The 18,927-nt window shown below is 38.8% G+C and overlaps 1 protein-coding gene across 2 annotated transcripts in view; it reads right to left on the reverse strand.

Annotated features, from left to right (window-relative positions):
• Gyc88E (Guanylyl cyclase at 88E) overlaps positions 1-18,927 on the reverse strand; it is a 111,878-nt gene that overhangs the window by 49,931 nt on the left and 43,020 nt on the right. For both annotated transcript variants that reach the window (XM_019058000.2, XM_019057998.2), the window contains exons 2-3: positions 11,159-11,327; positions 9,050-9,176 (exon numbers count right to left, since the gene is read on the reverse strand). In XM_019058000.2, the coding sequence (XP_018913545.2) occupies positions 9,050-9,176; positions 11,159-11,326 (295 nt within the window). In that variant the 5' untranslated portion in view covers position 11,327. The remainder of the gene's footprint in view (positions 1-9,049; positions 9,177-11,158; positions 11,328-18,927) is intronic.

The raw sequence follows: 18,927 nt of genomic DNA on the forward strand, positions 1-18,927 counted from the left end.
TGCAACTTCTTCATTGCCTTTTTTGTACGGGTAAAAGAATGTGAAAACTTTAAAATCTGCCCTGATTTTTCTGAGGTCTGACGAAAAAAATTATTCCAATGTTTCATTCAGGTCGTCTAGTTGTATGCTTTCTCTTAAAAGAGAAAGAGAAGTAAGAGCAGGAACCTTTAAAATTAAAAAAAAAATTATCCGAAATTTCACAGTCCTTAAGGTAAACAGGCCTGGATAAATAAAGAAGCAGTTTCAACACAGAGAGGTTAAATAGTGCGCCGATATTTAGGTCTAAATTAGCTGAAAGTTTGAAAAATATTGAAAAAAAAAAAAAACAGAAATAGAATAGATATCCCCATTTCAGAGACGGATAATTTCGAAGGCACCAAGAGAGATATCTAGGCCACTTCCTTCATCTTGGATTTTTGAATTTTAAAAATTTGACTAAAAATTCTCAATCTTTACTCATAATCCCACATCCACCATCTTTATTTTCGAATTTTGAAAATTTGCGTTAAAATTCAAGAATCTCGGCACAAAATGCCACCTGGTGCCAAATTTCACAAAAATTGATCGAACAAGAACCGCACATCACACGATCAGCAGGACCCTCCACGGTGATGAAAGATACCAGTCAATTGACGAACGTTGGAGCGCCTTCAATTCCCTCTGATACTGTGCAATACTTCTGAGGTGGAATAGTTGCTCAGAGCGCCTTCAACCGTGTCGCTTCGAGTTGAGGGCAGGAGATTACTATTACGGAAATCTCACTTAAGTGCGTGCGGAGTTAAACGATACTGCTCATCACCAACGACGAGGTAAGACACATTCATACCTAAATTGACACGTTGGGACTTTTTCACCGCCTATTTTTTACGGGTAAAAGAATATGAACACTTAAAAATCTGTTGTGTGACTTTTCTAAGCTACGAAAAAAAAAAATGATTGTATTATTTCATTCAAATCTATTTGCATGCTTTCTTCGGGACCTCGAAAAAGTCTCAACTCTTTTGATCCATCACAAAATTACCTACTACAACGGAAAAAAAATTAAGCTGAAAAATTATTGAGTGCCCATTCAATTTGACTGCTGATATCCATGTATCATTTGCGTGGTTTATTGAGCCGTCCTTAGAGTTTCCTGTATTTATGCAAGGTATTTTGGGTGCTTCCAAGCTTCTTTTTAGGTTCAAAAATTGCTGATTATTAAAAAAGGTACGGGAAGGATTTTAGGTTTTCTTACTGGTTTCTTATTCAATTTGGAAAGGATGTAAACATTTCCGCGGAAAAATCGAACTTCCAAAAACCGACAAATATTTATTTCTATTTTTCTCATACTGCCGTGCTAAGGAAGAACGCCGTATGAGCCTTCAGACGCTGCCAAATTTCCCTCGAAAAATCATGAATTTTCCGGAAAATTGGTAATTATTTCCCTTCCAATTATTCAGGAAATGTTGTTCTTAATCTGATCTAAATCGTCCGAAAATTTCAAAGAACAAGATTAATAACTTTCTTCAAAAATAAATATTTTCTTTGAGTGAATCTGGAAAAATTCGAATGCTCATACGACGTTTTTCCTTAGCACGGCAATGAAAAGCATCGATGTAAACGCGAGCGAGGGCGCGCGTATCAGAATACTTTTCCTTGAAATTTAATGTTTTTTTCATCCATTTAATGCTTTCATCTTCCTGTTCATTTTGCTGGAAGTCTACGGAAAAAATAGATTGTAACACAGTTCATCAAAAAATAACTCTAAAATAAGTAGGTCAAGAAAATACCTGCAAAGTTGAGTCAAGAATATTGTTATGAAAAACACTTATCACCTATCCGTATTCCCTAGATCGTTATCATTTCTCGTGGCCTACGTTTGTAAGCGCTTTGCGATCAGTCATTCCGTGTTGTGAACATTTTCTCGATTAAAAAAGCCCTTCGGTTAAAGTTTCGTGATCCATTAGATGATATTTTTTTCCGGCGGTATGTTTCATAATAGTAATCTCTTAATTTATCGCTATTTTCTTTTATTTTCTTTTTGTTCAGCTATGGCTGCTCCTCAAAATTTTACACAATATGAACATGATCAAGAGCATTTACTGTCAATTTTCTTCAGAATTTGCGATAGCATAATCCGACAGTCAAAGCAATCCCTATTCCTCGTTGTAAATTTAAATTTTGATCCTTTGGTCGAACCTTTGATTCAACTCCTACATAGTTCTTCAATTTCGACGATTCTAATAACCCATATTGGCCGCTTTGTGGACATTTTAGTTCCATACCATCCACATAACATAATGTTTTTCCTCGATAACCTTGAGGAGTCTCTAAGTTTAATTCTCAATTCTGCTTCAAAGCAGAATCATAATGATATTGGACAGAAAAGAGGGAAATTTTCAGAACCTTTTGATTATCCCACCAATTTAACAAAGTTCAGAGAACGCGAATCTCGAAAATCCCTACGCTACTGCGTGAAAATGGAAAATCAACTTAAGTCAAGAGAAGCAGCAAAATGCGACGAAAATATGTCTGTAACACACAATGAATTGGAGGGTTTATCAACTTTGACCGATCAGAATTTCAATCTGACGAAAGGTTTACATGCAAATCACATTTGGAATTCAAATAATCACATAATATTTATACTTAGAAATACCCGGAATGAACCTCATACAACGTCTTCTATTCTCCAATTACATCAGCAATCAGCCACACATGAACCACATAACTCAACTCGTAATAATTGTACACCGTCATATGAGGATGAAATGTTAATTTTCAGCTTCAGATTTTTTTGGCGCTTCTTCAGAGGATATAAGACGATCGTTTGCCTGGAAAGAGGTTGCGCTAGGTATGATCCATTTAAAGAGAGAATTATTTGGTTCGACGCTAAAGATGAAGAATTTTTCGACTTTACTGTGAACGATATGAACGGAAAATCGGCATATATAGTCCAAGACCTCTCTCAGATAGACGAAGGAGTGCAAGACAAATATTTTCATAATGTGATGGCAGAAGCCTTACTTGCGATTTTCAAACAACTCGAGATATCCATGAACTACACTCCGACTTATATCGGTCAGGTTCTAGAGAACCAACTAAAACCTATGGATCTAAGTCAATTCAAAACGGGACTAGAATTCGGTGCAGATATACATCTCACTGAACCGTTCTTCTATGGTGATGAAGCAAATTTTGACAAGTTTGATCAGACTGTGGGCGTTGAAACAAGAGCAATGTGTGTCATTGCACCCCACAGTGAGTTTATGCCGCAGGTGTTTGTCGGTTTCAAAACCTTCAAACCATTGGTTTGGATTTTCATTATTATCACGATTTTAATTTTTTTCGTGGCCCAGTACGTTTTTCAGTGTTCGCAATGCCGAATATTCCGACATTATTATTCAGAAGAAGCGGTTATTTTATATGAGAACACTTCTCCATTTTTGATCGTGTATTCTTACTTCATCTGTGGAAGTCCTCCTACCTTACTCCTAGGTCGCTTCTTCACGGGGAAGATGATCTTCCTAATTTTCAGCTTCTCAGCTTTGATCATTTCCACTGTTTTCCTCGGTGGCATGACCACTTTGTTGGCAGACCCCGTTCGGTACCCGGAAATCGACACGTTGCAGGACTTGGAGGCCTCCGACCTCTTTATCCAAGTACCTGATCACATTGTTGCTAGAGAGACATTCACAAAACTCGGAAAATCCGAAGCGCTTAAAACTAAGCTTATCAACACTTTGCAAAGTTACAATTACCTCGTGAGCTTATACCTTTTCAAAGAGTACGATCTGATGAATTCAATGAACTATGCAAATGAGATTGCATTAGGTGGTGCTGATAATGTATCAACAATTTGCCAAAATTTGAAGGCCATGATTGAGGTTGACGCGTTTGTAATCGAGGTTCCAGATATTATCCACAAGGACGCTAAGAGCAGAGAGTGGATAACAAATGTTGCATTTAGTTTCCATTTTGTCGAGGAATGTTTTAGCAAGAGTCCATACTCGTTCTCGTTCTTCAAAAATATGTTTCTCAATCATCAGTTTCAGCAGCACGTGACTCATTTTTTGGAATTTGGGCTTATGAAGAAAATACTAACATCGTCAATGTCTCATCAGGCAATTGTGATCGAGAATATTCCTAGGAATAGAGAGCCGAAACCGTTTAGTTTGAATGACTTACAACCAGCTTTTATGAGTCTTGTAGTAGGGTTATTTTTAAGTTATCTAGTTTTTATTGGCGAAATTGTTGCTGAACATTACAAAGGTTCGCTATTCATGAGATATCTCATGCGGGTCAGAAATTGGTTCTCGGTTAAATGCATTCGCATTAAGTAAAAACGAAAATTTGTTGAACCGTAGATTTTTTTGAAAAGAAAGATAGTTTTGACATAGTTCGTGGGAGGACCGAGTTTTGTGGTGGTTAGACGTCGCAGAGGGCCAGAGAGCGCTGTGAGAGCGACTCTTATGTATGTACATATAGTTTTGAAAATACTTGAGGGAGGAGGTGGGTGAAGGAGGAAGAGTAAAAAGGGAAGTGTAGCCGATTAGTCAGGTCGCACAGTCCCACATTATTTAAGTATTTTAATCTAAAAGAAATTCCTTAAAATATTGTGTTGTTTTACTTTTACATTTAATGCTAAATATGTTAATACCATAAAATTGATTTTTTAAAATAAAAATATCTTTTTTTTTTCTTGTAAAAATGGCCGAGTTTATCAGAAACGCACCGAGTCGCAGTTTGAAAAGAAAAAAATGTTTCAAGAGTAGTTTTGAATTCAACTGGTTGTACATTTTATCCTGCTATTAGTTCAAAGTCGAAAAAAGAATATTCTTAACGTGAGAGCTATCTTTAAACATTGTGTTTAACGGTCATACCAGTCTTATAGAGGAATAAAACTTCAAACCTTCCTTCACGATTCAGATTTGATGTGATTTGGTGTATTTAATTCTATTATACTCCGCCCAAAGGACATTAGACAGCCCTGACTCAAGAGTTAATTAATTTATGTTCATTCGAGTTATTAGAGGGATGAAGTTTGAGCATCATGTGAGTAAGTCTGTCGATAGCCAAAGGGCGAACTCACGTATATTTGTTTGCGACGCTGCAGACTTGTCATAATTTTTTTTTTCATTGGAAAACTAGTCAATGTGATTTCTTGAAATCCTCCTTGAATATTTTCCCTTATAAGCAGAATATTCTGTAGAAATTTCAAGCAATAAGGTTGATTTGTTTCCCTTCGAGAAAATAAAATATGAGCATTAAGTAAGCACAAGAAAAATAAAACAACGCATTGGAAATACGTGATTTTGCACTTTAGCCATCGATACAGACTAATAATTCTCAAAAGTTCAAAGAGCGTCCTCAACATTTGACCCAGTTCTCAGATTTACCTACTCGAGAGTCAAAGCATAGTACATGTAAACACTGAAATGCATTTAATTGGATACTCTTAGATCGATGCATGCTCCGATCGGAGAAAGTCATCCATCAAGACGCGAAGTCTTTTGTTAGGAGTCGCATACGGCCGTGCTAAGGAAGAGCGCCGTATGAATATTCGAGAGTTGCCAAATTTCCTCCGGTAAAATGTTTACTTTTGAGGAAAATTATCAATATTTTTCCTTGAAATGTTCAGACTTTTTAGATCAAATCACGGACAAAATTATCTGAGAAATTGGAAGAAAAATATGCGAAAATATTTTTGATAATTGGTGATTTGTCAAAGGGAATTTGGCAACGCCTGAAGGCTCATACGGCGTTTTTCCTAAGCACGGCAGCATAGAACCGCGCCGATAGCGACCCGTATCTCAAGGCGCACGGATCACGGTAATGGAAAACTCAAAGTTTAAACAGACAGATGACAGGCTCCGACATCTCAAAGCAGATACATCAGCGACATCTTTGTGTACATGATTGCAGAATCTTGGTGAGCCTGATTGATTCATCATGCAATTGATAAAACAGATAGGGATTGTTAAACTGCCGAAAAGAACGATGCAAAAAGTACAAAAATGAAGACTCAAGAGGAAGTGCATGCTTTCGCTGTTGAACCGTGTCACTTCTTTACGATGCTTTGCTTTGCTGAAATAAATGAACCAGTCTAGGGACGACCAAAACTCGCATTTGTTGGATGTTTTTCAAATAGCTCCTCTCCTCAAGAGGGCTCCGTTTGGATTAAATTGCGACTAAAAAAGATTAAAACAGATCCTTGACACGGCATCGTGAAAAGGACAATTTTTGCAAATAACATCGAGTTAAAGTTAGACGTATGATTTTGAAAATAGGGCCATGAAAGGAATCACAATGATTCGCCATTACAAAAAATACAGAATCCGATGGAGAATGCATTACGAGTTTGGTAAATTTTAGGGCAGATTCGAACCTACTCCAAAGTTTGTCAAAATCGTAGAGAATTTTTCTGTCCGTATTTTACACTTTTTGCAGTAGTAAATCATTTTGACCCCTATCAAGGATCAAAGTCCAAACTTGAATTTTACGATATATACTCAAAGTTACCAAAAATTCGTCATTTATCGGATGGAAGAACGTAACTCTATACTAAGGTTGCAAAATTCACGGAAACTGTCAAATTTTTCACAAAAGTGAACCTATGAAATTTTTTTTCAAATTTTTTTGATTTTTGCATGAGATCAGGAATAAAAATCAATGATATTTTTAATTAAAAATAGCTAAGAATCTCCCCGTAAAAATGCAATATCCATGGGGAATTTATCAACATCAAATTGTAGTTGCGTTTATTCATGAAAGAAATGACAAAATAAGCTTTTTAAGATGCAATTTTGAAGGATTTCCGATACTTCCTTTAATAACGATGGAAGCCAGACAGCGGGCCGATTATTGAAACTGATAGACAAAGCTATAGACAAAGACGACAAGAGGGATTTGGGGGATCCTATTGGTGGAAGTGGGTGGTGGCAATGGACATATGAGGTAGGTAATGGACTAAACGGCAACCCACCAAAGACCCGACAGTTAGTCCATCATGTTCTACCTTAGTCTATAGGAACCAACCATGTCAACCAATAGGATTGCTCTATATTCCTAATGTCTTCTTTGTCTATCGCTTTGTCTATCAGTTTCAATAATCGGCCCGCAGAGCCTCTTAAGAAAAGGAGCAGTTAAAGGAACGACAATGATTACGACCCTGTGTGTGGAGTCTCTAGAGATGACAACCTCAGCGCCACCTGGCAACAAAGCAGCGAACGAAGGGTGGGAAAATTACAAAGTAGCTCCTCGCGGGGACATCCCCCGGCGTAACTTGATTGCACCCATGAGCTGTCCGCAGAATAACATGGACCCCTCGAACAAAAACCACTTATATGCACGGCGTTCCCGTTGGAGTTTAAGCGATTTGGACCGAGCAGGGTAGAACAAGCGAGGATTCGGAGGTGAGGAGGACCGGTGGGAGCCCACGCAGTACACTACCGGGCCTTTGAAGCTATTTTTCCTAATGAGATTTACTTCAACCCTTACGAACCCCCCCCCCCCCCCACCTTACGACCCTTCGGACGGACTTCAAACGCGAGCAGGGATCCTATTTTCGCAGCCAGAGGGCTCCGGTCCTGGGCTCCTGGGTCTCTGGCACCAATTCCGTGATTTTCGTTTTGCCCCAGACAACAAATCTATCGAAATCGGAGGCGATATATTTTAGAGACCCGAGACTAAAAAGGACGTATTTCTGCCAAACGGAACTAAAGACGAGTAAAAAAGATGGAGTGTACTCTGGAAAGCTGCATAAGAAACAATGTAAAAGTGGGCGTGATATCCTTCTCAAGAATGGAGAAGCGGGATTTTACAATCTATCAAATGGAAGTAAGCGGCAACTGTATGCGGCGCCCATGAGCCGTGGACATGGGAAAAGAGCGTTGTGGGCAGGGCTCATAAGTTAAAGCGGACCACGAACGAGCGGTGGTTTTGTCGCCGCTGACGTCACTGGCGCTTTGTAATTCCCATTACAGTCCCCGACCAACGAGCACACCCTTTCTTCGCCCCACCTGCCTCTGATTCCGTTTAGCAGATCGTTTATCCAGATAAAAGCAATGAGCGTGTTGCAAACTTCAGCTAGAGCAAGAAGAAGGGTTGGTGTACTTATTGAAAATGGCTCAAAAATCACGATGAGTGCATCGGGAGAGTCTGAAATACACTCCTAACTCCACAATCTGCATGAGAAATATGCGTTATTGTAAGATTCCCTCTTCAATAACGATATTACGGTACAGATGAACATTTCGTAAAATGAGTCGTTCCGTCAACCCTCGAACACTAAGATGCTACACAATATTCGACATAGCTGCCGCTTACACGCGCGAATCGTGAGAAAGCACCATGGCCTTTCATCAACGCGAGTCAAAGGTTAATAAAAGCAGGCCGGTTGATGAAATGCCGTCTCGTCTTTTGGCGGTTTGGTGTAGGCCGTGTTGAATTTTCCGTAGCATCCTAGTGCGCTAGGGTTGGATGGAACGATTACGGAATCTTCACGTATGCCGCACTATTTTTTTTTGTTTTTTTTTTGTTTGAAGCGAGATGCTCAAAAAACGCATAGTTCTTGTGCACATTGTGAAGTAAGGAGTGTATTTCAGACTCTCCCGATGCGCCCATCGGGATTTTTGAGCCATTTTCTAAAAATGAAGTACTCATCTAATTGCTCTAGCTGAAGTTTGTAAAATGCCAATTCGCGCGACGAAAATGACTAAAATTATTTGGCTCCTTACCTAGATATTTACATTTTAGCAGTGATTGCGGAATATTTAAAGTTTCAGCGCAGAAAAAAACCCGGATCCTGCAGGAATCAAATCGCGCATTACATGTTTAACGGTTTTGTCAGGTGTCTCAAAGGGGTATCTTGCCGTCGTTAAGGGACACACGTGTCGATCAGGAGACCTCATTCATCAGGACGTGTCGCTTGGACTTTGAAAGAGCGGCATTTAAAGCTGCTGAAGTCGTTTTCTCGGGTATCCGTCTCAAATTCTGCAAGTTTCATTTGGGAATAATTGATTTTATACAATCCACCTTGTTTTTAGATACATTTGAAAAGAAAACTCACCGTTTAAAAAATCACGCATATGTCTGCCGAGTACCGATAGAACTCGATCGTAACCATATTGACTCACGAATCCGACGAAGTGAACACCCATCTGATCGAAGAAGTCCTTTTCTGTTATTCCTAAAATCTGAAATCACAATTCGAAAACGTAAAATTATTCAATACGAAACTAAATATTACTAATTGGATACAGTTGAGCAAAGTAGTCTTTATCGCGGTGTTTCAAGAACTCAGCGCTCCTAATTCGAGATTTTGTGAGAAAACCAATCAACATCTCGATGGTGAAAGTACAAAAGTGCGCATCGCGGAAAACACGATTTTCCGCGGGCGGCCGGCCAGCGCAAAAAGCGCATTGGCTCCTACAAACCTAAACGGATACATCAAGCATTGCGCAATGCGTGAAGTATCCTGTTAGGTTTGTAGGCGCTCGTGCGCATTTTGCGTTGTCAAAAAGCCACTCCGCTTTGTGTTAGGGTCTAATATTAGAACTCACCGATTCAGCGTTTTTCGACTCATGATTTTGAAGTTTGCACACTCTGCATGGGTTATTCTCATCTAAATTGATGGGAAAAAAGTACACTAGGTAAATATAATGTGCATTTTGTAAATATTAAGGTGGTTCCATGTCGATGATTTTCAAAGCACTTGAAATTCTTTCATATTTTGTGCTTTAACTGTGCTGCAGCGTGGTGTACGTGAAATCAAATGCTGAAAATTGGACGTACTTGACTCTGAAAGATCGATGTATAAATCAATGGTGAAAGTGCAGAAGTGCGTATCTCGGAAAATACGAATTTCCAGGGGAGTAAAAAAAAAAAAAACTGTCTTCATTCTTCTTTTTTGTTGAAAGAAGGTTATCTTTAATTCTTAAAAACATCAAGAATAAGATGTTTTTTCAGACTCCATCAGCATTTTGCATAATTTCTCGAACCGCGAAAGTGACAAAATTGCAGCTAGGAATTTGAAGTGTAATAGGACTTTACATGGACTGACGAATTTACCCCTTATCAGCTTATACCGAGTTGGAGAAATTTCAAACATCGTATCATCCAGGGGCTCAAAATTTACGGCCATTGAGGGTTGTTTTTAAAAAAAACTGCCGCTCTTTGAGGGTTGTTTTCATAACATCGTGTGAAGCTAGCGCACTTTTCGCAGCAACCCGCCACAGTTTGACGGCCGTTGTCCTAATAAGTTACTCTTATATTGGCAACGAGCGCGTAAATTAAGTGCTTTATTGCTGCATGTCTTTAGGAAGAACACCGTAAGAGCCTTCAGGCGTTGCCACGTTGCCTTCAACAAAATACTAATTTACCGGGAAAATTTGGAATGTTTTTCTTCAAAATTTTAGGAGAATTTTATTCGCAATTCAATCTGGAATGTCCAAAAATCTCAATGAAAAATACACATAACTTTCCTCAAAAATAGATACTCTATCTGAAGAAATTTGACATCTTCCGAATGTTCATACGTCACTTTTCCTTAGCAAGGCAGTTTAGCCCTTACCTATCCGGCCGTTTTCTAATGAGTTACCTTGGTTACCGCTCGTCGGGAATATGAATTTTGCCGCGGTCGTCTCTCTAAAGTATTTATATTAGTTGCGGCCGTGACAGTGTTGCCATATCTCGGATTTCATTAAGAATTTCAGAACTTTTCGAATAATTAGAACTTTTCCCAGAATGATTGTGTGGTTTTATCATTATACCGGATGGATTATTATTACCTGGATATTATTTTTCCGTCCAGTTTTTCTTGATTTCTGAGATAGGCTATGTACATTTCGGAATTTTCTTTTTTCCTCAGGCCAAAATTTTGATGGTTGTCTAGCACTTAAAAAAAATATCCAGGTAATTTTCCCAGAATCTTTGAAATTTCCGGAATGTATACCTATTTTTGAAATTTTTTGGGACTCTGGATTTTTTTAGTCAGTTCAACCGATTATTTGATTAAATTTGATGATCCTCAGAACTTAATCTGGGCGTATTCCCAAATTTTTGCCGGAGCTTTTAAAAAAATCGGAATTTTTCTTGGAGGTTTTGTAAATCGGAATCGATTCCGGGAACCGGGAAATCTTTGGTAAAATAAAATGGGAGTGCTGGAGAAAAATATTACCTGAATTGCTTTGGCGGCTAATTTGGGTATTAATGTTTCCGGGTAAACTTGATGGACACTGAAGGAAACTTGCTCGACGCCGGCCAACCTCCGGATCTCCTCCCATTTTTCCTCGCCGTAGACTGATTTTATGTAGTCCGATATGTTCTCCAGTAGCAGCCCGTACATCCTGAAACAAAACCGTGAGAAACAAATTTAGGAGGAGCTAATCTGACAAGTTCAATACACGTAATAGCCGTATTAAAACGGACGTATTTATGCTAAATGGAACTATGTGCAAGTAGAAGTATGGGGTGTGCCCAAGGTAGATTTACACAGGTATGGACAAGTTGAAAATTTCCCATGAGCCTCAGTACGTGTCACGTGACTACGTGACGTAGGTTAAGGGGCCCGTTTTTTAATTAAATTACAATCAAATTAACATTCAAACGTTTGTGCGTTTAAACGTTAAAATTAATATCGCATTATCAAAATTGTGCAAAAAATCCCACAAAATTTTGACAAACGATAAACCGAACATAATAAATCAAAATAATCAAAACATACAAAATGGCGGAAGTTAAGGGGCCTCCAGAGAGCCAATCAGAGGCCAGTTGTTTAGTTCTGTCCATACCTGTATAAATCTACCTTGGGGTGTGCTCGTTAGTGCTCGGGCCATAAGCATGAATGTGGATTTTAAAGCGCCAGCGACGTCAGCGGCAACGAGGCCGTCTCTGTTGTCGTTCTCGCATAGCTGTAACTCATGAGCCCTGTCCACAAGGCTTTTGTCGTATGTCCACGGCTCACGAGTTAGCAATTAGTTCCTTTTGATTTAACTTAAAATCCCGCTTTTCCATTTTCTCAAAAGGAACTATATCCAATTTTACACTGTTTCTTATGCAGCTTTCACGAGCACACCCAATCTTTCCACTTCCACATAGTTCCTTTTAGCATAAATACGTCCGATAACAAAGCACATAGCGGAGAACAAGGCACATAAGACAAGACGTATAAGTGCAGTTTTTGAAAAATTTAGATATTGACAATTTGACGTAAATCTAATCTTGATGCATGTACACTGTGAAAAATCCCGAATTTCAAATTTTGACCATTAAAAAAGTCAGTTTGAACTGTCTTGCTGCCATTAGGATCCGTGTAATTTCAGAAACTTCAATAACGTATTTCTCGAAAAAACAATCATCCAAGCCCTTCAATTAATTTTGTATCATCTTATGTTATAAAATTGAATTGAAACGCTCACAAAATTTTCTTCAGGATGATGCAGAGAGTTTTCCTTAGAAATCTCAAAATTCGATTTTTCGACAAAAAATGCTCCTCAACGGGACTAAATTTTGCAATTTGGAGCTAAAATTTCTGGCGCCAAAAAAAAACACCTATCTACATAGGGAAACCAATTACCTACATGTTGTATCTATAATGAGCAGGAATATGTAGTTCCTTACATAGCCTGGATAATATGTTCCCGTGAACTAGGGTCTCTTCTTCCGTGGATGTCGAAGTACTTTTTCGAGTTATTTGATTACGACCTCTTCTTTCTCTTCCTTACGTTCTTGCGGGCCGATTGTTGAAATTGATTGACATATAGTAGATGACAAAATTAGGCAAGGAAAAAATGGAGCGATCCTCTTGAAGCACGTAATAGAGACCCTATATTTTGTCCATAATTTCTTCCCTTAGTCCATAACAACCATAAATATTTCAACGAATAAGATCGCTACATTTTCCTTTTGTCTATGGCTTTGTCTATAAATGTTAATAATCAGCCCGCAGAATCATCGAAGAGGAATATCACTTATGACAGCTGCTGCACGAGACACGGCTATAAAAGAGCTTGCAAAACGCCTTCAATTGTGACAAATGCAACACTCATTGTCATCAAACAAGTTTAGTTGCATCCAGGCCAGGAGCTATTCAGAACGTAGTAAGCTTCTCATTGACGGAGGTTGAAAAATAAGGATTTTCTTCCTTCCTTCTTCCGATTGGACATATAGCGCTGCAGGAGTGACTATGGATCCGACTCATAAATCGCTGAGATGTTTGAAGTGTATTAAATGTCTATAAACATTTCAGTCAATCGATGGCCGACCTTCGGGCCGCCCATCCTTGATTGATTGCTTGTTTTGGAGACTGCCGCTCAGAGGGACGAGTCTTTGGAAGGAACCGGACATGGAATTTTTGACAGTAATTGTAAAATTGCACGTTTATTTCGTCACAATTTCAATTTTAAGGGGTGCTTTATCTAGGAAATTTCACGAGAAAACCAAAGAAACTACCTTTTAAACATTAGCATTTGATATTAATGAAGATCGATACGCTTTTAAAGTTTTCAAAACATGCCCGACCTCTCCCATTGGCTCGATTCACTGTGTGCCAAGCAGTTTTCGACCACAAATTCTGCAGCGACATTTTGAAACCCAAGTTCCAACAGAGTTATTATGATGGTCTTGAAATTGCTGCTGTAAAGTTTAAATTCAAAGTGATTAAGATGGTCCTTGATTTTAAATTCGAGATTGTGGTGGTCTTGCAGATGGCCATTAAAATCAATTTTTATTCAAAGATCATAGGTGGCAATATACCACCCAGTGCAATAAAATAGGAGTTATTAAAATATTATGATGAGAGCTGCAAATTGCGTATCTACCTTTTTCACAGAGCTGAAAAATACAACAAGAAAGAAACATATTGTCGTTGAAGGCTGATTGTCAAGTTCCTATTTTCAAGGCACTCGCAGTTATTTCCGCAAAACGTTGAAACCTTCCGAATCGAGTCTCTCTTGTAAAATTTACTACTACATACAAGAATACAGAAAAATCTTGAAGATCCAACAACTCCTTAACCGACCCGTTTATTCACCGCTGTAATTGGCATTTTGGAGCCTGAAATGGCACTTTGTCAGTCTTTTTTTTGTCTCTTTTCGATTACCCGGCATTTTCGTTAGCCGAAATCCCCAACCGCAATATTATGTCTGATATATGGACTGCATTTTGCAATTTGGACCTATAAAATATGGCTAATCTGAAAAAACACTTATGTGCATAGGGAAACTATTGGCACATACGTTGTTTTAAAACTTGGCCGGAATCTATAGGTCCAAATTGCAAAATGCGGTCCATATGAGAGTCTACTGTGAATTTTAAAATTTAATTATTAAAATTTTAGCCCGAAAAATCGAGAAAGGCGAGTATTCGGAAAATTATATCGCAGTCACGATACGTGTTCTTGCATTTTCAGCTGAGGAAACTTCCACTGAACGGAATATTTTGTGCGAGGATTCCCACGAAAGCGCAACTTTGCACTTCGACATTTTTCACAATCAATACACCTCCGACCTCCAACTCCCCCACGCCTACCAACCCACATGCAAGTAAATGTTGAGTTAATGTGAAGTATGGTTGATGATATTGAAGTTACATACTTTAGAAAAGTCTTGACAATGTACTTGTTCTTGTAGCATCAGAATCAGTGGCTTTTGAAAACTAATATTTGCCACGATTTTAAATCCTAAAAATATGCGACCGGAACTTTTGGAGCGTTGTGATTGAAGCACGCGTATTTAGAATTTATCCATCAATATAGTGGTCTGCAAAACTCTGTTTAAAGTCAGACAGAATCGTGCAAAGAACCCCGCTGTTACGATGTCGCGAAATTTCGGTGTACTGTACTTTATTTTACCCATGCGGTATTTTGTCGTAGATCCATTATTGAGACGGTGGAATTCTTTCACTTCCCTTTGTGCATGTTTGAATGCACGGATTCGTAAGGTGGGTGAGGAGAGTTATGACGTCATTTTCTCCCCCCTCCTCCCTTCCACTCATATTTACCTGCATCTTGGCTTTTTGCTGATGAGAAAAATTTCTGAGGTAGCTATTGTTCTGTTTTGGAGAAAAGATATAAAAAGCTGAAGCCATAGCAGAGAGAGAGGGGGGTGGGGAGGGGGAAGGGAGAGAGAGAGCAAGAGAGATATGACATTTCTACGACGCCTTCAAAACTTAGTAAGCGGAAAGAAATATGTAACTGTGAGAGGGGTCCTTTGATTGTAAACTTTATTTTATAGATTTGTTTTTTTTTCACTTATTTTTAAATTAGAGAGCATCATAAAATTGTTCATTTCCAAATCGAAGATGCTTGCAAATTAGAGGTATTTAACAAGAAAAAAACACTGAGAAACGTGGCCCGAACCTTGTGTAACAAGGTGGTAAAATAATGCTGTGTCCACACTATTTTGGGGGAAAACAAGAACCAACTTGAACTTTCTTCAACTTTTTGGCCTTGTTTCCCCCGCAAAAGAAAATGAACCCAGCTCTTTTTTACTACCTTGTGTAAAAGTAACATAAAAATGTAATAAACTTCACCATCAACATTTTGGATGCTGAAAAAAAAATTGTAATTTATTTGGGAGGGAGTGCATCTCCTCTATTTTTCTGGATAGGGTTACCAGATTTTAAGTCAACTGCCTGAAAGTTGATTAATTCAACTGAGTTTACTAATTGGACTGCATTTTGCAGTTAGGATTTACAAGCTTTTGCTCATCCGTAAAAAACATTTGTGTACATGGGAGAACTAATGGTATATACGTTGTTTCTAAACTAAGCCAGAAATTGTATAGTTCTCACTAGCAAAATGAAGTCCAAGTAGCACCCAAAGCAGGGCACCCCTGTAATCAGGTTGTCAGCGTACATTTTGAAACGCCGTAAAAAGTTACAAGTTCGTTTTATATTCTTCAATATTCTAAAAATCGCATGCATCATTCCTGAAGCGTATACATTTTGACGATACAATCATGAATAATGCGAGATTTAGCGGGAAAAAGTTGGTTTTTAACTGCAAAAGCATTAATTATTTTCCACTGGATGCACGGAAAATTACAAAGCGCAATACTGAATAATAGGATGAAAAAAAGTTTTTTTCTCCCTCTTTGTTTCTCCTTCCCTCTAATTGAGAATCAACGAGCAAATATTATTTACGTACATTGATTTTAAACAATATCATATCTCTACGTGACATTGCCTCGTAATTTAAACGCTTTTTTCAAATCGCTCCCTGATGATCAATCTATTGTATTTAGTGACGTCCAATTATTTACTGCTCCTCATGAAAAGGAGCCTAAAGTCACTTGATTGTCGATGTCCCTTTTGCTTTTCATTTTCCACGTAATGGCAGGAGGCACGACATTTTTACCGCAGCAATATTAACGACGAAAAAATATCCGTGCAAAAAAACAGCAACAATATCGTTTACGTACCCACATAAACGACTGGTTCGAAGCCCGAACGTACAAAAGCTCGGAAGAAATAACAAAGCCACTCAGTGTCAATTTCGCAGGAATTTGCGCGAGTTTAAGCGGTTCGAAAAAGTGCGCAAATGACTTCAGTTTGGAGATTTGATGTGTTCCGATCCTTTTGATCCCTTCGATCCCGCTTTTTTCGATCACACCTGCTCACTCAATTTTCAAAAGCGCGTACCTCGTAAATCACTTCAATACGAAGATGGGACTTTTTACAAATAGCTCTTTTTCGAAGGACATTGCACTGATCGCTCGAGTTCTTTTCCGATGTCTTAAATTTAAGGAACAGAGACACACCTCCGTTACTAGCTGATTAATGAAATTGATAGACAAAGATTTTAAGCGATCCTATTGGTGGAAGTGGGTGGTTGCCTTAGGCAAAGGAGGTAAGTGATAGACTCAGTAACAGAAACCACCGGACCGTCACATTGAAGAATTCATTGATAGAATTCTCTGGATACGGAATGTGATTATTCATTGAAATCCTCCCCTCCTTCACAGTTAATTACGTTCCTGCGTGCCATACGGATTTCCGATTTAAGTCAATTTTATCAGGTAAAATTTTACAAGAAATCCGATGATGCCTTTGGTTGTTTCTGAAACATACTCCTAGCCTCTAAACACCTCAAAACTTACACTAAAAAAAAACACATCGGATCTAGAGTCAAGACTCTTGAAAACATTGACGAGAAAAAATACTCTTGATTCAATCAGCCATAAGCTTAAATCAAAAGGAAATCCGCTCAAATTAAGAGGCTTGGTTCTTGATTTAAGCAAAAATCCGATTGAATCAAGAGTATTTTTTTCTTGTCGATGTTTTTAAGAGTCTGGACTCTAGATCCAATATGTTTTTTTTTTCCAGTGTATGCTCTAAACATATGTGTTTCTTGAGAAATGATATAAAAGAAAAAGTATTTAAATCGTGAATCCCTGTGGGCTGCAAGAGTTGCGTTCCGGTGGAGGATTCTCTCAAGATGAGATCACCGATTTTGCACTTAAGCTTTCAGCGGTCGATACAATCCCCACCAACCCCCCCCCCCCCCACCCGGAATCAATGTTAGATTTCACGGACACAGAGAGACAGGGAAAAAACGTCCGCGCAGACCTCCCTCAAGCGGTCTTTTTGATTAAAATACTCTTCTTCCCCGGTGACTTATCGTCGCTCCACTAACGTGACGGTGTATCTCCAGTTCCATGTGATCCCTCTTCTACGTATAACTCTATGCGTTGTGGAGCTCATGTGATGATGGAGGTACGCCCTTACGCGAGGTTATTTCCATTCCCCGCCCCCTCCCTCCTTTCGAGCGAAAAGGCAGGATTGGCGAACGGCGTGAGTTGATTAAACTGTCGCGGAAACAAGCGCCAGCTGTTACGTCATGCTTATCGATAAGCGCATATGTGCGCGAGGTCTCCATTGGGAGATAGGAGATTCTTGTCTATCATGGGAGTTGGCCGCGCGACCGGTGGCATCGGAAAAGCGCTCGAGCTCGAACAATTTGGTTAATCGCTCTGCTGGAGGGATCCAAGAACGGTGTATCTCTGTATTGAGGTGATTCAGGAGTTACGTGGTTTTCCTGCGGAAAGTCCGATAAGCAGGGTTGTGTTGTAGTCGTCAGCGGAAGTGGAAGAAGGAGAAGAAAAAGCGGTTCGCAAATCGAATGAAAGGAGACTGTTGCATGGACCAGAAAATATTTTATTGATAGGCGCTTTAAGGAAAACCTGTTATTAAAATGGATCGTAAAGCAAGGTACGAATTTAAGCATTTTGATATACAATATGGCTCCTCTTTAAAAGTTTACGCGGAGCACGATTTGCGCGACGGAATTACTGCACGGAGAAAATTAAATTGCTGATGTAACAAGTCAATAGCTAAAAAAAGTGACTGCACTATTTCAACGTAGATTTCATAACAAAAAAATTCTACTTTAACCACTATTGTAAGCTAATTTAACCACGGGAGTGGTTAAGTAGCATTTTTGTGTTGTAAAATCTACATTGAAACATTGCAGTCACTATTTTTTAGCAATTGAATTGTTAAATCATCAATTCAATTTTTCCCGTGTGATTTTAACTCCAAACCGAAAACCGGCGTTTTTATTAAGCCTTGGTTACGACAAAAATTAATTCATTTCCTACTAATTCGTTTTTTTGACAACGACAACGTATGAATGTTCGCAATGTGTTTTTCTTTGGACTGAGCATAACAGAATATAATCGCAGATAAACGGAATGGCGTGAAATGTATTTCAGCGCCTGGATGCAACTATCCGTGCTCTATGATTGTGCGTGTTGCATACAGGAGTAATTGAAGGCGTTTTGAGCATGACAGAATATAATCGCAGATAAACGGAATACCGTGAAATGTACATCAGCGCCTGGATGCAACTATTCGTGCTCTATGATTGTGCGTGTTGCATACAGGAGTAATTGAAGGCGTTTTGAATTTTTTCGTGCCCTCAGCGGCCGTATTTTCACGCGATGACGA

Source organism: Bemisia tabaci, chromosome 7 (assembly GCF_918797505.1).
Source record: "Bemisia tabaci chromosome 7, PGI_BMITA_v3".
NCBI classification, from domain to species: domain Eukaryota; kingdom Metazoa; phylum Arthropoda; class Insecta; order Hemiptera; family Aleyrodidae; genus Bemisia; species Bemisia tabaci.